The following is a 27,397-nucleotide window of genomic DNA, read 5'->3' as shown; positions in this document are numbered from 1 at the left end:
GCTTGGACTTGGCTCACTACCTCCTAAGGTTGAAGCTTAGAGCATTATCTCTGATCAGTCATCTACCTTACCATTCTTCATCCTCCATGCTCAGTTCTCTCTTTTTCCAATACTCATACTTTTCAGTAAGCACTTAAAACTATTTGACCAGTCCCAGCGATAAAATAGCCTCAAGGAATTTATTTTCCTTGGAGAGTGCTTCCTGCTGTTGGTTCAGGATACCTGATTGGTATTATTTGAGTACATGGAAGGGGAAATAACATTCTTTTCTGGGGGGAGGAGGGGGCTAAGTAACATATTTATTTTCCTGTTTTAATAATAACATTTATTTATTTTTAACATCTTTATTGGACTATAATTGCTTTACGATGGTGTTAGTTTCTGCTTTATAACAAAGTGAATACATATACATCTATGCCCATATCTCTTCCCTCTTCCGTCTCCCTCCCTCCCACCCTCCCTATCCCACCCCTCTAGGTGGTCACAAAACACCGAGCTGATCTCCCTGTGCTATTTGGCTTCTTCCCACTAGCTATCGGTTTTACATTTGGTAGTGTATATATGTACATGACACTCTCTTACTTTGTCCCAGCTTACCCTTCCCCCTCCCCATATCCTCAAGTCCATTCTTAGTAGGTCTGCATCTTTATTTCCATCCTGCCCCTAGGTTCTTCATGACCGTTCTTTTTTTTTTTTTTAGATTCCATATATATGTGTTAGCATACAGTATTTGTTTTTCTCTTTCTCACTTACTTCACTCTGTATGACAGATTCTAGGTGCATCCACCTCACTACAAATAACTCAATTTCGTTTCTTTTTATGGCTGATTAATATTCCATTGTATATATGAGCCACATCTTCTTTAGCCATTCATCGGTCGGTGGACACTTAGGTTGCTTCCATGTCCTGGCTATTGTAAATGAAGCTGCAATGAACATTGTGATACATGATTCTCTTTGAATTATGGTTTTATTAGGGTATATGCCCAGGAGTGGGATTGCTGGGTCGTATGGTAGTTCTATTTTTAGTTTTTTGTGGATTTTTTTTTTTTTTTTTTTTTTGTGGTACGCAGACCCGTCACCGCTGCAGCCTCTCCCGCCGCAGAGCACAGTTTCCGGACACGCAGGCTCAGCGGCCATGGCCCACGGGCCCAGCCGCTCTGCGGCATGCGGAATCCTCCCGGACCGGGGCACGAACCCGTGTCCCTTGCATCAGCAGGCGGACTCTCAACCACTGCGCCACCAGGGTAGCCCTGTTTGTAGATTTTTTGATGATGGCCGTTCTGACAGGAGTGAGGTGATATCTCATTGTAGTTTTGATTTGCATTTCTCTAGTGATTAATGACATTGAGCATTCTTTCATGTGTTTGTTGGCAATCTGTATATCTTCTTTGGAGAAACATCTACTTAGGTCTCCTGCCCATTTTTGGATGGGTTGTTTGTTTTTTTGATATTGAGCTTCATGAGCTGCTTGTCAATTTTGGAGATTGATCGTTTGTCAGTTGCTTCATTTGCAAATATTTTCTCCCATTCTGAGGGCTGTCCTTTCATCTTGCTTATGGTTTCCTTTGGTGTGCAAAAGCTTTAAAGTTTCATTAGGTCCCATTTGTTTATTTTTGCTTTTATTTCCATTTCTCTAGGAGGTGGGTCAAAAAGGATCTTGCTGTGATTTATGTCATAGAGTGTTCTGCCTATGTTTTCCTCTAAGAGTTTTACAGTGTCTGGCCTTACATTGAGGTCTTTAATCCATTTTGAGTTTATTTTTGTGTATGGTGTTAGGGAGTGTTCTAATTTCATTCTTTCACACATAGATGTCCTGTTTTCCTAGCATTACTTAGAGGCTGTCTTTTCTCCATTGTATATTCTGGCCTCCTTTATCAAAAATAAGGTGACCATATGTACATGGGTTTATCTCTGGGCTTTCATCCTGTTCCATTGATTTATATTTCTGTTTTTCTGCCAGTACCATACTATCTTGATACCTGTAGCTTTGTAGTATAGTGTGAAGTCACGGAGCCAGATTCTTCCAGATCCGTTTTTCTTTCCCAAGATTACTTTGGCTATTTGGGTTTTTTTGTGTTTCCATACAAATTGTGAAATTTTTTGTTCTAGTTCTGTGAAAACTGCCAGTGGTAGTTTGATAGGGATTGCACTGAATCTGTAGATTGCTTTGGATAGTATAGTCATTTTCACAATGTTGATTCTTCCAGTCCAAGAATATGGTATATCTCTCCATCTGTTTGTATCATCTTTAATTTCTTTCATCAGTGTCTTATAGCTTTCTGCATACAGGTCTTTTGTCTCCTTAGGTAGGTTTATTCCTAGGTGTTTTATTCTTTTTGTTGCAATGGTAAATGGGAGTGTTTTCTTAATTTCTCTTTCAGATTTTTCATCATTAGTGTATAGGAATGCAAGAGATTTCTGTGCATTAATTTTGTATCCTGCTACTTTACCACATTCATTGATTAGCTCTAGTAGTTTTCTGGTAGCATCTTTAGGACTCTTTATGTAGAGTATCATGTCATCTGCAAACAGTGACAGCTTTACTTCTTCTTTTCCGGTTTGGATTCCTTTTCTTTGCTTTTCTTCTCTGATTGCTGTGGCTAACACTTCCAAAACTATGCTGAATAAGAGTGGTGAGAGTGGGCAACCTTGTCTTCTTTCTGATCTTAGAGGAAATGGTTTCAGTTTTTCACCATTGAGGACGATGTTGGCTGTGGGTTTGTCATATATGGCCTTTATTATGTTGAGGTAAGTTCCCTCTCTGCCTACTTTCTGGAGGGTTTTTATCATAAATGGATGTTGAATTTTGTCAAAAGCTTTTTCTGCATGTATAGAGATGATCATGTGGTTTTTATTCTTCAATTTATTAATATGGTGTATCACATTGATTTATTTGTGTATATTGAAGAATCCTTGCATTAGTGGGATAAACCTCACTTGATCATGGTGTATGATCCTTTTAATGTGCTGTTTGGTTCTGTTGGGTAGTATTTTGTTGAGGATTTTTGCATCTGTGTTCATCAGTGATATTGGCCTGTAGTTTTCTTTCTTTGTGACATCTTTGTCTGGTTTTGGTATCAGGGTGATGGTAGCCTCGTAGAATGAGTTTGGGAGTGTTCCTCCCTCTGCTATATTTTGGAAGAGCTTGAGAAGCATAGGTGTTAACTCTTCTCTAAATGTTTGATAGAATTTGCCTGTGAAGCCATCTGGTCCTGGGCTTTTGTTTGTGGAAGATTTTTAATCTGCTTGTCATTGGTCTGTTTATATTTTCTATTTCTTCCTGGTTCAGTCTTGGAAGGTTGTGCATTTCTAAGAATTTGTCCATTTCTTCCAGGTTGTCCATTTTATCGGCATATAGTTGCTTATAGTAATCTCTCATGATCCTTTGTATTTCTGCAGTGTCAGTTGTTACTTCTCCTTTTTCATTTCTAATTTTATTGATTTGAGTCTTCTACCTTTTTTTCTTGATGAGTCTGGCTAATGGTTTATCAATTTTGTTTATATTCTCAAAGAACCAGCTTTTAGTTTTATTGACCTTTGCTATTGTTTCCTTCATTTCTTTTTCTGATCTGATCTTTTTGATTTCTTTCCTTCTGCTAACTCTGGGGTTTTTTTGTTCTTCTTTCTCTAATTGCTTTAGGCGTTAGGTTAGGTGGTTTATTTGAGATGTTTCTTGTTTCTTAAGGTAGGATTGTATTGCTCTAAACTTCCCTCTTAGAACTGCTTTTGCTTCATCCCATAGGTTTTGGGTTGTCGTGTTTTCATTGTCATTTGTTTCTAGGTTTTTTTTGATTTCCTCTTTGATCGTTTCAGTGATCTCTTGGTTATTAAGTACTGTATTGTTTAGCCTCCATGTGTTTGTACTTTGTACAGATTTTTTCCTGTAATTGATATCTACTCTCATACCATTGTGGTCAGAAAAGATACTTGATACGATTTTAATTTTCTTAAATTTACCAAGGCTTGATTTGTGACCCAAGATATGATCTATCCTGGAGAATGTTCCATGAGCACTTGAGAAGAAAGTGTATTCTGTTGTTTTTGGATGTAATGTCCTATAAATATCAATTAAGTCCATCTTGTTTTATGTATCATTTAAAGCCTGTGTTTCCTTATTTATTTTCATTTTGGATGATCTGTCCATTGGTGATAGTGGGATGCTAAAGTCCCCTAATGTGATTGTGTTACTGTCCATTTCCCCTTTTATGGCTGTTAGTATTTGCCTTATGTATTGAGGTGCTCCTATGTTGGGTGCAGAAATATTTACAATTTTTATGTCTTCTTTTTGGACTGATCCCTTGGTCATTATGTAGTGTCCTTCTTTGTCTCTTGTAATTGTCTTTGTTTTAAAGTCTATTTAGTCTTATATGAGAATTGCTACTCCAGCTTTCTTTTGATTTTCTTTTACATGGAATATCTTTTTCCATCCCCTCACTTTCCATCTGTATGTGACCCTAGGTCTGAAGTGGGTCTCTTGTAGACAGCATATATATGGGTCTTGTTTTTGTATCCATTCAGCCATTCTATGTCTTTTGGTTGAGCATTTAATCCGTTTACATTTTAGGTAGTTACCTATATGTATGTTCCTTTTACCATTTTCTTGGGGTTGTTTTTGTAGGTCTTTTCCTTTTCTTGTGTTTCTTGCCTCTAGAAGTTCCTTTAGCATTTGCTGTAATGCTGGTTTTGTGCTGCTGAATTCTCATAGCTTTTGCTTGTCTGTAAAGGTTTTAATTTCTCCTTTGAATCTGAATGACATCCTTGCCAGGTAGTGTAATCATGGTTGTAGGTTTTTCCCTTTCATCGCTTTAATTATGTCGTGCCACTCCCTTTGGGCTTGCAGAGTTTCTGATGAAAGATCAGCTGTTAACCTTATGAGGATTCCCTTGTATGTTATTTTTCCCTTGCTGCTTTTAATATTTTTTCCTTGTATTTAATTTTTGCAGGTTTGATTAATATGTGTCTTGGCATGTTTCTCCTTGGATTTAACCTGTATGGGACTCTCTGTGCTTCCTGGACTTGATTAATTATTTCCTTTCCCATATTAGGGAAGTTTTCAACTATAATCTGTTCAAATATTTTCACAGTCTAGTCCCTTTATTTTCTCTTCTTCTTCTGGGACCCATATAATTTGAATGTTGGTGCCTTTAATGTTGTCCCAGAGGTCTCTGAGATTGTCGTCAATTCTTTTCATTCTTTTTTCTTTATTCTGCTCTGCAGTAGTTATTTCCACTATTTTATCTTCCAGGTCACTTATCCATACTTCTGCCTAAGTTATTCTGCTGTTGATCCCTTCTAGAGAATTTTTAGTTTCACTTATTGTGTTGTTCATGATTGTTTGTTTGCTCTTTAGTTCTTCTAGTTCCTTTTTAAACGTTTCTTGTATTTTCTCCATTCTATTGCCACAATGTTGGATTATCTTTACTATCCTTATTCTGAATTCCTTTTCCAGTAGGCTGCCTATTTCCTCTTCAGTTGTTAGGTCTGGGGGGGTTTTATCTTGCTCCTTCATCTGCTGTGTGTTTCTTTGTCTTCTTATTTTGCTTAACTTACTATGTTTCGGGTTTCCTTCTCACAGGCTTCAGTTTCATAGTTCCCGTTGTTTTTGGTGTCTGCCCCCAGTGGGTAAGGTTGGTTCAGTTGGTTGTGTAGGCTTCCTGGTGGAGGGGACTAGTGCCTGTGTTCTGGTGGATGAGGCTGTATCTTGCTTTTCTGGTGGGCAGGTCTGCATCTGGTGGTGTGTTTTGGTGTGTCTGTGACCTTATTATGATTTTAGGCCGCCTCTCTGCTAATGTGTGGGGTTGTGGTCCTGTCTTGCTTGTTGTTTGGCATAGGGTGTACAGCACTGTTGCTTGCTGGTCATTGAGTGGAGCTGGGTCTTGGTGTTGAGATGGAGATCTCTTGGAGATCTTCGCCATTTGATATCATGTGGAGCTGGGAGGTCTTTGCTGGACCAATGTCCTGAACTCGGCTCTCCCACCTCAGAGGCACAGGCCTGATGCCCGGCCGGAACACCAAGACCCTGTCATCCACACTGCTCAGAATAAAAGGGAGAAAAAGAGAAAGAAAGAAAGAAAAAATAAAATAAAATAAAGTAAAAGAAAGTTATTAAAATAAAAAATAAGAAATATTAAAAATAAGAAAAAAAATTTTAAAATAATTAAAAAGAAAGAAGAGAGCAACCAAACCAAAAAACAAATCCACCAATGATAACAAGCACCAAAAAGTATACCAAAACACACACACACACACACCAAAAAATGGACAGACAGGGCCTCCCTGGTGGCGCAGTGGTTGAGAGTCCGCCTGCCGATGCAGGGGATACGGGTTCGTGCCCCGGTTTGGGAGGATCCCATATGCTGCGGAGCGGCTGGGCCCGTGAGCCATGGCCGCTGAGCCTGCGCATCCGGAGCCTGTGCTCCGCAACGGGAGAGACCACAACAGTGAGAGGCCCGCGTACCGCAAAAAAAAAAAAAAAAAAAAATGGACAGACAGAACCCTAGGACAAATGGTAAAAGCAAAGCTATAGTGACAAATTCACACACAGAAGCATACACATACACACTCAGAAAAATAGAAAAAGTAAAAAAAAAAAAAAATATATATATATATATATATATATATATATATATATATCATGGCTCCCAAAGTCCACTGCCTCAATTTGGGGTGATTTGTTGTCTATTCAGGTATTCCAGAGATGCAGGGTACATCAAGTTGATTGTGAATATTTAATCTGCTGATGCCGAGGCTGCTGGGAGAGATTTCCCTTTCTCTTCTTTGTTCGCACAGCTCCCAGGCTTCAGCTTTGGATTTGTCCCCGCCTCTGTGTGTAGGTCGCCTAAGGGCGTCTTTTCTTCGCTCAGACAGGACAGGGTTAAAGGAGCAGCTGATTCGGGGGCTCTGGCTCACTCCAGCCGTGGGGGGAGGCAAGGGTACGGAATGTGGGGCGAGCCTGCGGCGGCAGAGGCTGGCATGACGTTGCACCAGCCTGAGGCGCGCCGTGCATTCTCCTGGGGAAGTTGTCCCTGGATCACAGGACACTGGCAGTGGCGGGCTGCACAGGCTCCCCGGAGGGGAGGTGTGGAGAGTGACCTGTGCTCGCACACAGGCTTCTTGGTGGCGGCAACAGCAGCCTTAGCATCTCAAGTCCGTCTCTGGTGTCTGTGCTGTTAGCCGTGGCTCACACCCATCTGTGGAGCTCCTTTAAACAGCGCTCTTAATCCCCTCTCCTCGCGCACCAAGAAATAAAGAGGCAAGAAAAAGTCTCTTGCGTCTTTGGCAGCTCCAGACCTTTTCCCGGATTCCCTCCCGGCTAGCTGTGGCACACTAGCCCCCTTCAGGCTGTTCATGCAGCGAACCCCAGTCCTCTCCCTGGGATCTGACCTCCGAAGCCGGAGCTTCAGCTCCCTGCCCCCGCCCGCCCCAGAAGAGGAGCAGACAAGCCTCTCAGGCTGGTGAGTGCTGGTCGGCACTGATCCTTTGTGCGGGAATCTCTCCGCTTTGCCCTCTGCACCCCTATTGGCTGCGCCCTCCTCCACGGCTCCGAAGCTTCCCCCCTCCGCCACCCGCAGTCTCCGCCCGCGAAGGGGCTTCCTAGTGTGTGGAAACCTTTCCTCCTTCACAGCTCCCTCCCACTGGTGCAGGTCCCGTCCCTATTCTTCTGTTTTCTTTATTCTTTTGCCCTACCCAGGTACGTGGGGAGTTTCTTGCCTTTTGGGAGGTCTGAGTTCTTCTGCCAGCGTTCAGTAGGTGTTCTGTAGGAGCTGTTCCACGTGTAGATGTATTTCTGATGTATTTGTGGGGAGGAAGGTGATCTCTGCGTCTTACTCTTCCACCATTTTGAAGCTCCTCCTCGGAAATAGCATTGTTGATTTTATTAAGAAATTTCTGTTTTGAAAGTTGGCTTACATTTTTTTTACTTTGGAGTCATTTGGGTAGCTTGAATCCATGGCTTAAATTTTATGAAATGTTTTTCCTCCATGTTCTTTCCTGTGGAGCAGCCCATAATGTGGGCCTGGAGGTACCATGCATGGCATAATTGTAGACAGTCACTGCCCTGTGGCATGTTCTAAGCATCCTCCATATCTCCTACTATGACTTCTTGGCCTTAGAGCTTAGTGGAAACCCCTTAGGAATACCAAACTGGAGGCTTACATTAGTCAACTTTCTGTATCAAGTCAGTAGACAAAACATTTACTAAGAGACTGCAGAAAATGGCCATATTTTTGCCAAAGACATACTGACTACTCCCAACTCTCTGTCTCTCAATTTAGTAAACTTGTTCTTACATTTTTCACAGTGTCTGAAAAGAAGGGTCTTGTCATGTTCCATCAGTATCAAAATGTTACATCTGCAAACCCAATTTTTCTTTGCTTTGTGTAGATACCAAGAGAGATCACCACTGTGGGCTTTGAGAAGAAGCATGTTATTTGATTTAGGTACTTGGGATTCTCTTAGTCTTTCTTCTGATTTCATATTTTATCTTTTTCCTTGATATTTTTCTCTTCAGATCATAGCTAAAAGAGAAAAGTAAGACTTCTATCAATTTAGCTACTCATTCTCTAATTTAGGCAATAATTCACAACAACACATGGATGGTTGAAGGAAGATGCCATTACCTCCTCTTCCCTCAGCTATTCTGGACAATGTTTTACCTTAGGTGCAGCATCCCTTGAAAGTCTCTGAAGTCTATTTTCAGACTAAATTCATTCCAGTAATATATTAGCTGTAAAAGAGAAATAAAAATGTAGATTACACACTGGACCAAAGCAGATCCTGTGTTAGACAAAATTCTACATTAGAATGTTCAGATTAGAAGTTCTACATTAACGCTATTACTGTCCATTTAGGCTGCGTGTAATCCATTACTTAAAATAACATTATAGCAAAGGGACTCCACACAAGATGTCAGTGTCTGATATGATCTTCTCTTTGTTCAGAACTGCCTGGATGACAAAAGTCTGGAGCCTGTCATCTCCCTTGTGCTTCAGATCCTGAGGCAATGCTACCCTAAGAGTCCACTTCCCTTGGTCACAGCCAGCAGTGCTTATTCCTTCCCAGCCCCTGGGAGCACCACCTCTGAACCTCCACGTGTTCTAACTGAAGGTAAAGTATGTGGGTAGTTCTTCTGTACTTATTTTGCTCATAGTTATGAGCTTTATGATGAACTTTCGCATTTGGATAATATTCCAGAGGAATGTGGATGAAAGTAGAAACAATTTTTTTAACAGATCAACTGTGATTATCTAATAAGTAATTAGAGACATGTATGAGAAAGCTAGTTTTTCATAATACCAAGCTTATTAATTTTGTCCTTAATTATTAACTGTTGGCACTTTGCCTGGTAGCTATGGAATGCCTGTAGAGTCATCTCAGCTGATTTTAAAAAATCTATTTGCAATCCCATGGTGGAGTCCCTCCACCATACAGACTGGTTCTGGAATTAATTTGCCCTCAGGATGAAATTGAAATCAAACTTTTGCTGTTTTGCTACCCCATGCAAGTCATTTTAGAATACTTGAAAGTATGATTATCCAATCTCCGAGAAGGTTTTGTTGTCAGAAGATACTAGTGCTTTTCAACCTTGTCCTCCTTCCAGGGAACAGATTTTCCATAGGCATCATCTTGTCACAATGACACTGGGTGCTTTCTGTGGACTTTTGTTTTAAATCAGTTCCTTCGTATTAAAATTAGGGAATCAATCAAAGTGCTGTCTACATTACAACAGCTTTGGCATCTATGTGATCACTAAACTCTGGCAATGTTAGTTGCGTAAATACTTCTACATTGGGTGAAGGAAGCCAGAATGGTATTCATGTGTCATTTTATTCTGCACTCATTTTGCATTCAGTGTGGGACAGCAGTTTAGACATCATGATATAGTGCTCTCACGTACCTATGTGCGCATGATTTACACATCTGATAAGTGTAAGCGTGTGTTGGGATCCTGTACACTTAATAATGGCCCCTTACTTGTGGGAAGTACTAAGCATTGGGTGGCAAGAATCTCAATCCAAGGCAAAGGGGAAGCCTCATCCATTTCACCTCTGTTTTTTTTTTTTCCCACTCAGAAGATTTTGAAGATGATGGAGACGAAGAAGAGGACAAAGACTCAGATTCTGAAGATGTGAAAGAGGAAGTAGGTACACTAGCCCTTGCTTCTAATGATCTCTACATTCATAATTCTACAAAGGAAAATGTCCCTTTCTATGTTCAGCTAAGCCCAGGGTAAAATTTTTTTTAGAATTTTTTATTTATTTATTTATTTATTTTTGGTTGCTTTGGGTCTTTGTTGCTGCCCGTGGGCTTTCTCTAATTGCAGTGAGCGGGGGCTACTCTTCATTGTGGTGCATGGACTTCTCATTGTGGTGGCTTCTCTTGTTGCAGAGCACGGGCTCTAGGCACGCGAGCTTCAGTAATTGTGGCATGCAGGCTCAGTAGTTGTGGCTCGCGGGTTCTAGAGTGCAGGCTCAGTAGTTGTGGTGCATGGGCTTAGTTGCTCCACGGCATGTGAGATCTTCCCGGGCCATGTCCCCTGGATTGGCAGGCAGGTTCTTAACCACTGTGCCACCAGGGAAATCCCGCCCAGGGTAAATTTTAAGGATGGACTTTTGCGTTTCCACTTTAAGTCCTGGCAGATACTGATGCTCACTAAATGATGGCTACTGTTACTGATTTCCAAGTTGTCATTTTTGTCTTGGTAGGCCCAGTACAATCCCATCGTCAAGTCAGAGGCTATCTATTATCAAGGCACTAATATTCCATCAGGATAAGCCTGAGGTAGACATTTAGGGTTGGTGTATTTAATGAATGTGAAGGATACTCAGGCAAAGAGACCATGGAAAGACTTCCTAGGAAACTTTTTCTAGTAGATCTCCACTGTCTTTGTAAGTCACTCTTCTTATCTACCCAATCTATACACAGGACCACTGCGTTGTACAATTCCATTTACCCTGGAGTATGTGAACTGTGCTCCTTTGGGTTGTATGGCACGTATCCTGGCCAGCAAGGAAGTAGTGCCTTTTAGTCTCTATCAATAATAACCTATGCTATAGAATGGAGATAAGCCAACTCTCTATGAAAGGTCAGATAATCATTACTCTACGCTTTGTGGACCATACAGTTTCTGTCACAACAACTCAACTTTGATGGTGTAGCACAAAAGCAGCCATAGACAATGTGTAAACAATAGGGCATGACCGTGTTCCACAAAAGCAGACAGTGGGGCATAGTTTACTGACAGCATTTCTAGAAAAAGGTTTCTAAACCTTGGCATTTTGGCTGGATAATTCTTTGTCATGGGGGGTTGTCCTGTGCATTATATGATGTTTAGCAGCAGTCCTGACCTCAATCCACAAGATGCTGGTGACATCCACCCCTTTGCCCCCCAGCCATGAATCAAAACTATCTCTAGGACTTGCCAAATATCCCTGCGGGGCAAAAATCACCCTGTGGTTAAGAACCACTGCTCTAGAATAATGATAATTTATCTATGAGCTATAATTCTGTCTCCATCTCTGTTGGTGGACATCGACTTGGACAAGTCCCTTCAAGTTATAGTTCCTTAGTTTTGACATCTGCAAAATAAGACTGAGAAGTAAATGCTACCTTTTATGACATTCCTGGAGATGAAATCTGGATTAAAAAATCTACCTGTCTATCTATCTATCTACTTGTCTATTTATCTATCTACTATCCATCCATCCATCCTCCTCTCCCCCTCCCTCTCTTCCTTTCTTTTTACATACCATTCCATCTACACATCTGCCTAGGGAGAAAGAGACTTTTTGCGTTCTCTGTCATAATAATCACTCACCTTGCTAATGGTAGTAGCAGACATAGAGGGACTACCTCTTAGCCAGGTCTCTAGGTTAAGGCTGCTGTTGCTATTCTGGTGTGCTCAGGGTTTTGTTGATAAATAGAATCATTTCTGAAGTCATCAGTAGCAAATTGGCTCTTTGCTGTGACTTGCCGATGCAGGCCTATGGAGAACGTGCTGAATTATTTGAATAATACTGTGCTGGTGCAGTCATTCGTCAATGCCACTTTCCCACCCCTCTTGCTGGCTCTTTGATAACTGAATGTTTGATGTGTAGCATCAGTCACCTCTTGTATCTGATGTGGAGGGACAAGCTGCAGGCTGGTGCTCGACTTCACACAGCATGGGGTCGGGGGAGAGCTTTCAGACCGTCTCCTTACCCCCACTCTGCAGGTGATGGTGGGTTGGGGTGGAGAGGAATCTAAACAAATAAATCAATCCAGCTGGGAAGGAAGCATAAGACAAATACGTGAGGGCCTGGAAATAATTCGTCAAGAGCCTTCGAGCTGAGGAGAAGGTGAGAAGTAAGTGTGCGAGCATGCCTTATAGAGAAACAGAGGAACATCAGAGTAAGGGCTTGATTCTGGGGTATAGCAGGAGACAGGGAACCGGGTTTTCCCTTGGAGAACCCAACAGCATTTGCTGCAAGTTATGTGGGCAAGAAGCCAAGAGTATTTATTTCTGGTCAGAGAATGGACGCAGGCCTTTAACTTGTGGCCTTTTCCTTTGAAAATCTTAGTTAACAATTGGGAGAAGCCTCTTAGAAAGAATGATTAAAAGGAACTTATATCTGTAAAGCGTCTTGAGAGTGTATAGTTGGGTGCTGTTCTTTGATTGAAAACTGTGAATGTCATCATAAGGAAAGAAACTTACAACGTATATAGACTAGAGGTTGTCCATGTTTGTTTGTTTTTTTCTTAATGAACACAAACATTAGATTTGGACAGACTCTGAAGAAGAGGAGGACAGAAAGGGTGAATTCAAGCTCTTCCTTGCTTTCTTCCCTCCTTTCCTCCTCTTAAACTTTTTATTTCTTTCAGGTATTTTCTTGGATATGATCCATATGTGAGGCAGCATGCTAAGTTCTTAGGGATGTTAATGTGATACAAAAGCAAATAAGACATAGTTTTTATCTTCAAAGAATTCAGTCTAGTAAACTTGGGGATTGTCTCTACCAGAGTTTGAATTGGCACCTTCAAAAGGGTGTTGAACTCAAATCTAAGGCTGGGGAAAGTCAATATTGGAAGGGTCGAACCTGAGGAGGGAGGGAGTTATCTGGGTTAGATGGGTACCAAAATCCTAAATGATGAAGCTTCTCTGGGTTGCTGTGAGGACAGAGAAGCTGGTCCACTCCTAAATAAATATAAGGGTATTTCTAAAAGGGTATTTATAAAATACAGAAGTAGTTGACAACCTGCTTGAGTGCCTGGAGATTCAGAGGCCAAGATTCAAGCTTTGAGGACCAGAGATGGTCTCTGTTACAAGTACTCCACTTTGCTGTTATACTGAGAAAGCCATCGCAGGCAGTATATAAATGAATGGGCATGACTGTGATCCGATAAAACTTTATTTACGAAAACAAGCAGTGGGCTATAGTTTGCTAACACCTGCTCTAGGGCTGAGTAGGTCACCTAGATAGGCTGAAGCTCATGGGTTACCTGACGCTCCTCATTCCAGACGTACCAACCTTACTTGCTGGTGGGGAGATGCTTCTCAATGCCTGGCAGGTTGCATTTCTATTGGTGCCACCTTGGGGCATGGCTGAGGCTGTAGCAGAGATGGTGAAAGGAAGGAAGATCTGACAGATGAAGCTGGAAAGGATAAGTGTTGGGATCTCCAATATCAGGCTAAGGAGTTTGGGCCTGGTATGCGCTGTATCTGAAAATATCATTATATCAACCTCATGGGATCTATATTTCTTTTAATTTAAAGCTTGGAGGAAAATTGCAGAAGATGGATGGAATATTGCACTCTATCCCCTGAATCAGGAATATAACATTTTTTTAAATGATTTTTAAAAAAATTTATGTTAACCCTCTTATTTATTTTTTTGGCTGCGTTGGGTCTTCGTTGCTGTGTGCGGGCTTTCTCTAGTTGCGGTGAGCGGGGGCTACTCTTCGTTGCAGTGCACGAGCTTCTCATTGTGGTGGCTTCTCTTGTTGAGGAGCACAGGTTCTAAGTGTGCGGGCTTCAGTAGCTGTGGCTCACAGGCTCTAGAGCACAGGCTCAGTAGTTGTGGCGCACAGACTTAGTTGCTCCGGGGCATGTGGTATATTCCCGGACCAGGGCTCGAACCCATGTCCCCTGCACTGGCAGGCGGATTCTTAACCACTGCGCCACCAGGAAGCCCAGGAATATAACATTTATTTTCCACATTTATTTGATTTCAGGAAGAATAAGCCAGGCTTTCAGGACTATCAGGTTTTTCCTTAACTAACAAAATAGATTCCTAAAATATAGGGTGGATTCCCCCCCCCCATTTTATTAGGGAAACTTGATCTGGGAGAGGCACAGAAAGATGAAGAGATGGAACTATGTCCTTTCTCTGTAACATTCTATAACCTTTGAAAAATACAGAAGTGTTTGGAGGAGAGTCACCATCACTGTTAAACTATTATGAAATGATGATCTAGAAGAAATAAAAGGTCTGGTATTATTCATCCCAGTGAAGAAAAGGCTGGTGGTGACTCGGTAAACTTTTATTTTTTTAATTTAAAAAAATTTTTTTGCGGTACGCGGGACTCTCACTGCTGTGGCCTCTCCCGTTGCGGAGCACAGGCCCCGGACGTGCAGGCCCAGCGGCCATGGCCCACGGGCCCAGCCGCTCCGTGGCATGTGGGATCCTCCCGGACCGGGGCATGAACCCGTGTCCCCTGCATCGGCAGGCGGACTCTCAACCACTGCGCCACCAGGGAAGCCCTCGGTAAACTTTTAAATGTACAAAGGGATACAGGTATAGTAGGAGGTTACGACCTCCTCCCCAGAGCCTGGAAGGCTCAGCATCATCCCTGCGTATGGAATCTTGACTCCTACAGTCTTCCTCTTATTCTTTATGCATCAGCCACTTTCTACTTAAAAAAATTTTTTTTAATTTATTTTATTGAAGTATAATTGATTTATAATGTGTTAATTTCTGCTATACAACAGTGATTCAGTTATATGTATGAATTCTTGTATATGAGTGTATACATTCAGCCACCTTCTTTCTGTAAGCAAATTTAAGTTGCTTTTTTTTTTTCTTTTTCTGTTAGTAATTTCTTCCCCCAAGTCTTTGCCTTTTTGGCCGTTATTGTTAAAATGTGTCCTCCGGGCTTCCCTGGTGGCTCAGTGGTTGAGAGTCCGCCTGCCGATGCAGGGGACACGGGTTCGTGCCCTGGTCCAGGAATATCCCACATGCCGCGGAGCGGCTGGGCCCGTGAACCATGGCCGCTGAGCCTGCGCGTCCAGAGCCTGTGCTCCGCAATGGGAGAGGCCACAACAGTGAGAGATGCGTGTACCGCAAAAAAAAAGAAAAAAAAAAGGGACCTCCTTAGCTTCTTTGTACCCCAGCCTCACTCACAATCACTTCACCACCTCTCATTCTTCCCATGACATTTATCACTGTTCGAAGTTACCTTGCTCATTTGTTTGCTTTCTTACTGTCTTCCTTTTCTCACTAGAAGGCAAGTTCTATGGAATCATGGACCTTGGTCTGTTCAATTATCAATGAGTCTTTAGTACCTAGGAGAGTGCCCACTCATAGTAGGGGCTCATTAAACGTTTGTGAAAAGAGTGACCTAAATAGGTAGATAGATGAATAGGTACAACAGTTACAGTTATGGCAAAGACAGTGGTGATGAGATAAAAACAATTCTTTGGTATTGTGCTTCATTGTTTACATAGTTCATCTCATTTTACGTAAATTATTTATGATGAAGGCTGATAAATACTAACATGAACACTGAGAAAAATTATAATCTTTCTTAGTATTTAAAAAATACAACCTTACATATTAAATTATCCTTGACTAGGCTAGCACTATAACTTGGAGGCAAGGAAACCATGTCCCAGGATTCTGAAAAGTCCCATCTGTAGCTTGTCTCGATATTTCTCAGGATGGCTCTCCTGATTGTAACATATTTTTTGAATGTGCCATTGTAGGATGATGACTTGGAAACAGATGTGAACAAGCTGAGCTCCAAACCTGGTCTTGATCGACCTGAAGAGGAACTGATGCAATATGAGGCGATGTGTCTTGAGCTCTCCTGCAGTTTTGAGGTAGAATGTATGCCGTGGTTCTACTCCTCGGTGATGCTAATGGGTTCTTTGCAGACCCTGGGCATCCAAACTGGCCTCCAGATGGAAAGCATTGCTCATCTTTAGCATTCTGCTTCTGGGATCTTTCTGAGAGGGAAGTAAAAGGCTAAACAAAAATATGAGAAGGTGGCAGAGATAGGATGCATGCAAGGGTCCTATCAATACAATCTGACACCCATCACCTCGGAAGGAAGTAGGATGAAGGTTCACATTGCTGCCTGTTGTCTGGTGGGCAAGGTGCCTTACTCTCATGTCCTGGGAAAGCAAGTGAAAATTCATGGTGATTTAATCGTTCTCTTGTGAGAGTGGGATGGTTGTATGAGATGGCTTTCTGAAGGTGACCAGCCTGATTCTAGGGTTTCGTTGTTAGCAGAAACAAATCAAGCACCTTATACCTGGTCATGTTAATCCAGTGGTTGGTTGCTGCTGCTTCTTCTGCTGTTGCTCCCACCAAAATTTAGACCTGCTTTTGGACCTCCATTATTTTCTTATGATTCTTAATAAACCATGAATTTGGCCCTATCTAAGGGTACACGCTAAGTCACTTATAGAAGGGAGCTGACATATTGTATTTCACTCTAGAAAGCAGAAAGGCATTGGTGGGTAAAAGTTTCAGGGAAGGAAATTTTAATTCCGAGTAAAAAAGAATTTTTCTTAAACAATCAGAATGATCCTCAAATAAAAGGAACCACCTTGGGATACAGGGAAGTTTCTGTAAATGAGTCATTCAACCAGGCTGTAAATGTTTGGGGGTGTTGTAGGAGGCTTTCATGTACTGCATAGACTCATACTAGACCCACCAAATGCCCCTTCCAAGTGTGCGTTTCTAGGATTCTGCCATTTCTTTGACTCTTGAAGCTTAGTCTTTCCTTGACTGACTTTGGAAAAAGTTTTCCAGTGCACAGGATTTATGCTTAGCTCTGTGCCCAGAGAGTGAGGACAGGGATCAGATTGTATTCTCTACTTGGAAAGAAACACTGACGTATTCTTTTCCACTTTTAACCTGAAGGAACTGGAGTCCAAACCTGGAGATGGTTTGAACTTTGACGAGACTCGGTATGCCAGTCACCACCACATTCTGACTGCTGCCTCCCCAAAAGGGCTTTGCTTGAATAAGGACCAAATCTCCTGGGGACAAGAAAGAGAAGTCCCTGTCCAGACCTCCCTTCTGAGCAGAGTGAAGATGGGGAGGTCCAACATACATCTAACCTCCGAAAAAGGACCTGGAATGAACCCATACCGAAATGCACAATCCAATGGTCTTGGGATAGGTTCTTCCGGAAGTGAAATCTCAGACGTTCAGGCATCCTTCAAAGAGGATGCTTGGGACATAGATGCGATTTCCTGCCCAAGGATAAGTGCCTCCTTTTCCAATTCCACTAGACCTAGAGAAACTGCTGAATTAATAGATAAGCTCCTGCAGACACATCGGACGCATATCGCCTTCCATGACCCCTATCTTTATATGGCCAAAGCTAGAAGAACCAGATCTGTGTCTGACTTCACAGTGATGGCATTTCCTGATTTCTGGGGGCATTGTCCACCTCTCTCTGCCCAGTCCATGTTGGAACGTAAATGTGGAGTCCAAAGGTGATGGTGCTACTAACTTGGGAGCTATATATATTTTTTCTTCTTTAGTGCTTTTGTAGGTGGAATGATTTGTACAGATAATTCTGTTATCTTCAGGAAAGTGAGCATTAGTCAGGAGCATGTTAAAAGCCTTATGGAGGGCTTCCCCGGTGGCGCAGTGGTTGAGAGTCTGCCTGCTGATGCAGGGGACACGGGTTCATGCCCCGGTCCGGGAAGATCCCACATGCTGCGGAGCAGCTGGGCCCGTGAGCCATGGCTGCTGGGCCTGCACGTCCGGAGCCTGTGCTCCGCAAAGGGAGAGGCCACAACAGTGAGAGGCCCACGTACCCCCCCACCAAAAAAAAAAAAAAACCTTAAGGAAATTTTCGCCAAATATACAAACTTGCCTCCCTACTAGGACATTTCAGAGCCAAGGATAGGGTGGTGGTAGACATGTGTTTCCACAAAAAGAATTTCTTAGACGATTCTAATGCAACCCCTTACCCTGTATCCATTGCAAATCCTACAAAAGGGAAAGATTATCCAGTTTCTCCAAATACTGGGATCATTCCTTAAGGGAAGGTTCTCAGGAAAAAACAAGTATGGATTATTTGGGATCACTTTTCTCATTTACTGCGAACTGGGATCTGATCTCTTGTTAATGAGAGGAGGTGGTGGACCTCCATCCCACAGTCCCAACCTTATAGAACCTGACTTGGCTTGGGGAATAGTTTTACTGCATCACTGAGGATTGTAAGGAAAAAAAAATGCATCCTGCAGGGAAGAAATGTTGTGTGATGGATTATTCCCAGGATGCATGAAACGGAGCTTTGCCTTTGGATAGGCATAGCGAGATTAAAAAGAAAATTACTGAACTCAAGGAGAAAACTATTTTCCCAGAAAATATACTAAGTATGCATACACTAAGTCTATGGAGCAAAGTGTGCATAGCAGTAAGTTTTCTTAACTGTTAGCAAGTTCATCAGCAAATTGATGGTGGATCCCAAGAACTGCTTCCACTTGGTCTCCTGGCTGACATCTCTAACCTCACCCCTCTGACCTTATCTCCATGCTCAAGTTCCTGAGAGACACACCACAGGGGCTGGCCCAGCAACAGCTCCCCACTGGACAGGACATCTTTCCCCTGAGTCTAGGCCTCATTTTGACCTTCCCTCTCCCTTCTCCTACCCCTCCCCGCCCCAGAGACCTGGATCAGAAATTCAAGGAGGGAATCTGAAATATCCCTTAGGTATTCTTCCTCCCTCTTACTTAAGTCTCCCAGATATTGGTGTTTCTCAGAGAGAAGATTGACCATAGTCTTCTGGAGCAAACAGAACCAAGGACTATAAATGACACAAGAATTCAAAGGCTTATTGGAGCCTCCCAGACCATCAGCAATCCTAATGTCTCCTTCAAAAGTGTCTTAGTGCAGAGGGCCCTCTTATTCACACAACCAGAGGCTTCAAAGTCCCTCAGCCCAAATGCTCTTGACAAAACTCCTTTGAGTAGAGAATCCTCCTAAAACGAAAATCTGGCATCACTGCTTCCTACATTCCTACTGCTCAGTGTAGTTTTATTTTTTGATAAAGAAGAAAAGGAAGGAGGGGTGGTGCTTTTTGTACTCATTCAGCTCAAGGTTGGATCATGATTACATTTTTCTTTCATAATTCTCTGATGAGTCCCAAGGCCCTTCCCACATGACCATAGGATGAGTGGGGTAAGGAGTGAGGGCCAACCCTTAAAATGTTTTCAATTTTCCTTTCCAGGATCAAAATATTTGAGGATGTCCGGAGGCTCATCCAGCCAAGCGATATTATAAATAAAGTTGTCTTCAGTCTAGATGAGCCTTGGTAGGTGGTCTTGAACATGAGTGGAATGAGGGGGGTGGGAGTATAGAATATCCTTTTAATGGCACGAGCATAAGAATATTTTAAGTTAATAATCCATTCCTTCTCCTAAAATCAACACAGTGAAAATTCGGGTTAAAGATCTGTAAGAGAAAGCTTACCTCTAAGAAATGTTAAACTGTGCCCAAGAATAGCAATAAGTCCTATGTTCAAAGGTTCTCTATTTCATTACAGGCCTTTGCAAGACACCACTTCTGACTGCTTACGGTTCTTCTCCAAGTTTGAGTCTGGAAATCTTCGCAAAGCCATCCAAGTGCGTGAGTAAGTAAGGAAAGCTGCAGGGGCCATACTCAGTATGGCTCAGCCCTGTTTTGTATCCCCCTCCAAGGAGACATTTTCGAAGTTTTCCCCTTTTGGGACGTGGTGAGTGGTAAGTCATTTTTTTTGGTACGTGAAATATTTCAAGGAAGCCCTACATATAACAAATACAAGTGGAGCTGTTTAGGATGGAGAAGGGAAAGGCAGGCATGTTAAGATTCCTCCTCAGCCTCCTTCTCTTTCTTGTTTGCTATCTCAGCTTCTTCTTCCTACAGCTCCCGCTTTTATTATTTATTCTCTTCATTTATCATGTTCCAAGAATCCAGGAGGGAAGACCTGATTAGGAATCTCCTAGTGGGAAAATGAGCAGTCCAGGACGTGCCTAAGCTCCTGGCCTTACTCAGGTCTTTCTCTTTATATCTGCCTTTGTCCAGAGTGTAGAATCCTAAACTCATCAGTTGTGGTCTGGGTGACAGAGTCAAATGACAGAAAACAAACCTACTTACAGGCGAGGATTTTTTATGATCACTTTTTAGCGAGAGCATTGTGGGCATAGCAGACAATTGGAGGGTCATAGACTTCCTGGAATTGTTCTCATGGGTGTCCCTATGGTGCCAACTATAGCTTCATTCATTGTATGGTGAGTTCAGTGGTTAGAGTGTGTTGCTTATAGTGACGGTGCGAGGGGTGGGACACCATCTGCTCTGCTACGGCTTCAACAAAGCTCTCCCCTTCCACAAATCTCACTATACACTGCCATTTAATCAGAGGGCCATAGTAGGAGAGTATGAACGAATCAGGGCAAAACCATTGCCCTTTCTAGAAGAGCAACTCAAAGAGCATGCCAAGGGGATGGGATAAGAATATTTTTGAAAATGAAATATCCTGATGATAATGTTTAAGTCAAAGCTTTATTGCTAATTCTGTTGCTCAAGCTTGAAAAAGTAATTTTTTGGAGACATAGTGATTGGGTGGGGACACATAAGGACTTTCTGGGGTGCTGGAACTGTTCTACATATTGATCCAGGGAGTTGTCACACAGGTGTATCCAGATGAATTTGCTTAAACTCGTTGAGCTGTACATTTAAGATCTGTGTACTTTACTTCATGTAAACTAAATCAGTTAAAAAGGGAAAAAACAAATAGACAAATCTTTCATTGCTAGTCTAATTCATGTTTGTTGCCTTGCTGGGGATTTACGTATATTATACTACTCAATCTTTACAAACAGTACTGCAAGTTTAGGCACCATTTCTTTTTTTTTTAATTAATTTATTTATTTACAGCTGTGTTGGATCTTTGTTGCTGCGTGCGGGCTTTCTCTAGTTGCGGCCAGTGGGGGATTACACTTCATTTCAGTGTGCGGGCTTCTCATTGCGGTGGCTTCTCTTTGTTGTGGAGCATGGGCTCTAGGCGCACGGGCTTCAGTAGTTGTGGCACGCAGGCACAGTAGTTGTGGCTCGCAGGCTTTAGAGCACAGGCTCAGTAGTTGTGGCGCGTGGTCTTAGTTGTTCTGTGGCATGTGGGATCTTCCCCAACCAGGGCTCGAACCCATGTCCCCTGCATTGGCAGGCGGATTTTTAACCACTGTGCCACCAGGAAAGTCCCTAGACACTATTTCTGTTTTTCATTTGAGGAGACTGATGCTCAAAACTCATGTCTAACATCAAATAGTAATGGCATATCCAACCAGATGTGACCTCATTTTCTCTGGGATATAGCACACTTGCATTTTTCCAGCTGGACAGAAACTTCATTACCATTTAATAAAAAGATAGGCTATAGTTGTATAACTGACTCTTCTAATACCAGGACACTGCTCCCCCCTCCTTAAGTTTCCAAAGCCTCTGTCCAACATTGTGAGATAAGGATGATAACTATAACTTACCAGCCAACCAAGATCCTGGATCTTACATCTATCATCCAGAACCTGAGATGTGTAGATTTCGCAGTATTGGAAGTTCTCTTAAAGGCTTTTAACCCTCTGATCTTGCTTCTGACTTTGCAGGTTGGAGTACGACTTACTGATCAATGCTGATGTGAATAGCACGCAGCACCAGCAGTGGTTCTACTTCAAGGTGAGCGGTATGAGGGATGCGGTCCCTTATCGCTTCAACATTATCAACTGTGAGAAGGCCAACAGCCAATTCAATTACGGTATGAGCTCTTGGGAAATAGAGACTTTCTCAATAACACCAAAAATGATGTCACTTTTGAGTGCTTGAATTATTATCAGAAGCCCTGCTTGGGTTGCAGAGGGTTTGAAGTTGGGCTGACATGTTTTGGTTGCCAGGTATGGCAAGACAGCCGCCAACCTATGGTAAATTGCTACTATGGGAGGGGAAGCTTGAAACTCTCCCTGTGCTATGAAATGTTAATACCTCACATAACTTTCCGCCGCTTCCTGCCTCCCTTGCCCCACCTTGAACTTTTTGAGGCCAGTGAGCCCTCTCATTTATTCCTTCTCTCCACCTCCTAAATCCCATAGAAGCAAATGTACTGATCTGTTGGTATTTGTCACAGACAGGCAAACGGCACAATTCCATTGGACAACACTGAGTTACACTCTCAGAAAACTCTGGAGAAAGTTTAAATTCTCCTGAATACCTGTGGCACTTTTAGAGGGGGCGTTCAAGGGACAGTGACTGACTAGTAGCCCATATTTATTTTGAATGTTTCTAGAAATGGGAAATTCTGTGTGTTATTGCTGGCTCACATACTAATGTATTAATGGCTCTGAGTAAGGAAAAAATATTCCCCGTAGCTCCAGGTCCGAGCATAGGACATTACCTCTATTTTGTACTGATTAAATAGACTCTTGCTGGTATAGAAAGAGAAAAGGTGAGCCTTGGCTCTTGTATTCACTTGATGCAGTGGCTGTAACAAATTGTCACACATTTTGTGGCTTCAAAGAAGACAAATATATTCTCTTACAGTTCTGGAGTCCACAAGTCCCAAATCAGTTTCACTGGTCTTAAGTCAAGGCGTTGGAAAGGCCATGCTTCCTCTGGACATTCTAGGGGATTATTTGTTTCCTTTCCTTTTCCAGCTTTTAGAGGTATGTTCCTCACATTCCTTGGCTCATGGCCCTTTCCTCCATCTTCAAAGTCAGCTGCATAACATCTTCAAATCTCTCTGCTTCGGCCACATTGCTTTTCCTCTGTAGTCAAACCTCCCTCTACCTCCCTCTTGGAAAGACATGTGTGATTGAATTTAGGGCCCACCAGGATAATCTCCCCATCTCAAGATACTTAATTTAACCATATCTACAAAGTCCCTTTTGTCATATAAGGTTGATATACAGCTTCCGTGGATTAAGACCTGGGTATCTTTGAGGGCCATTATTCAACCTACCACAGCTCTCCTTTTCTATTCCCCCCACCCCCCACCTAATGGATTAATCCTGCCTTTATTTTGTGTAGGGATGCAGCCAACTCTGTATTCTGTGAAGGAGGCTCTTCTTGGTAGACCTGCCTGGGTACGGACAGGCTATGAAATCTGTTATTACAAGTAAGTTAGAGTGTTGTTAGCTTCCTTTGCTCTTCTGTTCTCTCTCAGTTTCCTGCTTCTCCATGTTAATCTTACAAACCTGAGCAATCTGTGCTTGTCTGCTGTACGTGTCACTCTTCCAGTGGCAAACGCTCTGTCCTTCAGAAGTCTAAGCGTGTTAAATGGCACCCACAGTAGACCTCAAGAAATATCTTTTGGTTTTCTGAAAAGTCATCTATTCTTATTTAAACACCTTAAAACCTTTAGACCTTACTGTTGGATATTATTATATAGACTCAACCTATGATTAGTGCATCAAGCTTCAGTTCTTTTCCTGTTTCCATTGGTCCCAGTGAACAAAAAGTGTGAGATATTCTAACTTATTCTTATCCATCCCATGCTTCAGTTTTCCAAAGCAGATAAACATGAATATGTGAGAAATATACTTAAGTAACTGTTGCTCCACAGAAAGATACATTTTGGAAAAAATAGAAGAGAAAGGTATTTTCAGAATTCATCTTCAACTCTTGATCAGTAGCCACTTTCATCAATGTATCCTGTAAAGGTGTAATGAAATTTGAATTATCCATATATTTTGATTAAAAAAATGCATGCATTCCAGACCCATGAATTGCTTATTTGTGCACTTTCCTTTGCTAGAAAATAAAATACAAATTCATAAGACAAAAAAAGGATAGGGAGTGTGGACAGGTAGAAGCTATGTAGCTAATTATTATCTTGTTGCTGGTTTCTTATAAAAAACTGATATGCTAGTACTTATTTTCTTGGATAAAGTAATTTATATCTCTTTCTGAGATGACAGGAGGCCCCTAAAAATATTATCAGGCATTCTTGAGTTCAGGATAGTTGCAAATATCAAAAAGAAAGAGTAAAAATGCTTATGCCTCTTGGCTTTTGAGACTATAAGGACAGGAGCATTGACAGATAAGAAGGTCAAGAATCTTGTTGCTCTATCAGACACAAGGGCAATCATCACCATAGAAGTAAGGATAGTCTATAAAGCACAGAGATGGGCTAACAGTTTGTAATGAAAGAGTCAGCAGTCTTTAGTCTTGGATGTATTAGAATATGGACCTGGGTAGTATTTTCATTATATTCTTCAGAACAATAGCAAAGCCATACAATGTTGTTGGTTTTCCATAGCAATGACTTTCTGACCCACCTATCTACAGACTCTCAGGATCCTCTTATGGTCCAAAGAGATTGAGACTAAAATCATCTCAAGGTGACAGGGGCCACAGCTGTAGGGGAAAATAATGGAAGCATAAATTTGGACTTTGGTGTGTCAAGAATAACTTTCAGTGTCCTCGAGAAATAGTAATTCTAAATAAACATGAAAGACCCAGCTTGCAGTGGGCTTGGATCTGGAGGTTAGTAAGAGATTGGACAAACATAACATTCAGCATCCTTTGGTGGGGGGGGCAGCTGTCGCTGGAGGCTGCTTCCTTGGAGGTGGGGGATAAGGCGTGGGTGGGCTTAAGGGGATTTAGAATCTGCCAAGAGGAAAAGGAAGATATCAAACATCCCAAAGCGGAGCCTTGGCCTAAAGAATGACAGTGTTAATGTTAATAGCTTTTAGATTCATGAACAAGACAATTGTTATGTGATTAAAGAGTAACAGAGGGGTAACATGAAAACCATGAATGTGTAATGTAATTCGTTTTTCATCTTCTAGCCATGAATACAACAGAGATGAATGGATAAGATTGCTACATTATAACATAGTTTGTTTTACACCAATTCACCGCATTGTGTTAACATATTTCCAATAATGTGATCTAACAACAGGATAGATATGTTATGTGTATCTCTATTCAACTGCAAATCCGAGTGCCTTTCCCTACCGTAGAATGCTTTAGATTATACAATGTATTTATTTCTCTCTTTTACCCATCACAGTCTTTGAGTTGATCTGCTTTTGAAGATTTTTTGGCTTCATCCCTGACTTTATGCTCTCTAATGTATTAATTTGGGAGAACTTTACCTCCTATTTCTTTGTCTCCAATATGTCACCAGGAACTTAGAAGTCTTATTTCTATTACATTCTTATATTTAGTACCATGTTCTAAAGGGGGTGCCAGGGTGCTTATTGTGGAGAGAACCATGAGCCATGGTACCTGAGTATATCTATGGGAGGGTGAAAGAAAAGAGTACTCAGAAAGAATGGGGTATCCATTTCCTTCAAAAAGTGATAGCAACAGTGATCAGTTAAGGAGGTGGGCCAACTGCTTTGTGGGTCGGAGCATCATCACTTAGAAAGTGATCTCCTAACTATTTTGATAAGATATACTAATCCATGTACTTTTAATATAGAATTGTTCATAATTTAAAAAAATCAATTATACATGCCTTACTATACTAATATATTATGCATACTAGAAAACATGCAGAAAGTTTAGAATTTTTAGACATGGGGGAAAGATGAGAAAAATAATTTTCAATTTAAATCTTTAAATGTAAAATTGTTATATATTTTTTTACTATTGGTAACTCAGGGCATCCTATACCCTTAAGGTTTACCATGAAAAATATAGTTGTAAATTGCCTTTTGGCTAATTTTGAAAAATTGTGGTTAACTTCTCCAATCTAATTAGATAACTTTTACACAAATAAGAATTCTTGAGAAAGAGCTAATATTAAGGTAGGAAGTAGGCCATGTCAGTTCTTTCATTTTCTCGGTCATTTGTATTTAAAATGTAATATTATTATCAATCTCTGAATTCCAAGCAGAATTTAGAAAATACTAATTATCTATATTGCAGGGTTTAGTTTAATTTAGATAATATAATCTGTAAATCCACTAGAGAAGTCTTCTGCAAGTTTAAATACCTTGCCAGAAGCTGAAATCTAAAGAATGAGAGAGATGGTGAGCTATTCTCATCCCTCCCTCAGGAAGCCTACTGTACAGCAGTCGATACTAAACTACCTGACATATGAAAACCATAGATATAAAATGTAATGTATTTTTCATATTCCAGCCCTGGAAAACAACAGAGAAGAATGGATAAGACTGCTATCGTGTAATCTAGCTTGTTTTATAATTATTCATCATAGTAGCTTGACTTGGACAGCATAGGGGCAGCGTTGTCCATCCCCATATTAAACCTTAGACAACTTTCTTTCTTCCTTATTAGATCATAATAAATTTAAAGAGAAATTCTAATATCTTCTCCCTGTGTTCAGTAGATCTGATCTTCTTGCCCCTCCCCTGGGGTACCTGCTCCCCCCCATCCCACCCCCACGCCCACCCACCTGGCAGATCCCTAAGCCGGAAAATCAAAAGGGATCCTCCAGAGGGAAGAACAGAAATGGGCAGGCTTATTTTTCCATGCCTCTTGTAAAAGTAAGCAAGGACTGTTTTAGTTCCTGCTTTATTTACTTCCCTGCGGTCTGCTTCTCCCTCTAATGTACACAGCCTCACACCTTTTTGAATTTTCTCCCAGCTCTGGTCTAAAGTAATTTTGGTGCTGAAGGGCAGAGGGAGGGAAGCTGCATGCTCAGCGTGGCCATGTAATACACAACAGCTGATCTCTTCTGACATTTATCTCTGCTCGTGAGAGGAGATGGAACAGCTCACTCATGAAGATGAATGTCATACAAGAGCTCTGCCATCATGCATCCTTCCCAGGGATCTCAGGAGAGAGATTTGGTGCTATACAGAATATTAGAAACTCTGTAGACACAGGGTAGCCTGGTGACTTGACTGCCCTGCCTTATTAGATCCTGTTAAGTGAAATGATGCTCCCATGTTAAACAGAGCCATCGTCATTATAAGTTTATCTAATTCACTGTCTATCTTGGCATTTGCTTCTTTCATGCACACACAGAAAAAAAAAGATAAAATTAAAAGATAAAATTTTAAAAAATGACTTCCCAGCATATTTTAACGTACAAATGGAAGGAGACTGAGTTCATAACCATGCATTTGTGTACTTTGCTCCTTGCTTCATTGAAAGCTTTATGATTTTAAAATTGCAGACCCTTCCGAGGATAAATTGTTCAGAGAATGGAAAAGCAAAGGGGAGCCTTTTAACTG

The 27,397-nt window shown here is 41.5% G+C and overlaps 1 protein-coding gene across 1 annotated transcript in view; it reads left to right on the top strand.

Annotated features, from left to right (window-relative positions):
* Positions 1-27,397, top strand: part of AGBL1 (AGBL carboxypeptidase 1) — a gene marked incomplete at both ends in the record, with an annotated part of 599,032 nt that overhangs the window by 170,101 nt on the left and 401,534 nt on the right. The window contains 8 exons of the mRNA XM_079699372.1: positions 8,943-9,108; positions 10,074-10,141; positions 15,962-16,078; positions 17,127-17,707; positions 19,453-19,536; positions 19,768-19,854; positions 21,860-22,008; positions 23,274-23,361. Of these exons, the coding sequence (XP_079555498.1) occupies positions 8,943-9,108; positions 10,074-10,141; positions 15,962-16,078; positions 17,127-17,707; positions 19,453-19,536; positions 19,768-19,854; positions 21,860-22,008; positions 23,274-23,361 (1,340 nt within the window). The remainder of the gene's footprint in view (positions 1-8,942; positions 9,109-10,073; positions 10,142-15,961; positions 16,079-17,126; positions 17,708-19,452; positions 19,537-19,767; positions 19,855-21,859; positions 22,009-23,273; positions 23,362-27,397) is intronic.

Source organism: Hyperoodon ampullatus, assembly GCF_949752795.1.
Source record: "Hyperoodon ampullatus genome assembly, chromosome: 3".
Classification (NCBI taxonomy): Eukaryota; Metazoa; Chordata; class Mammalia; order Artiodactyla; family Ziphiidae; genus Hyperoodon; species Hyperoodon ampullatus.
This window is presented reverse-complemented; position numbering and strand designations above follow the sequence as displayed.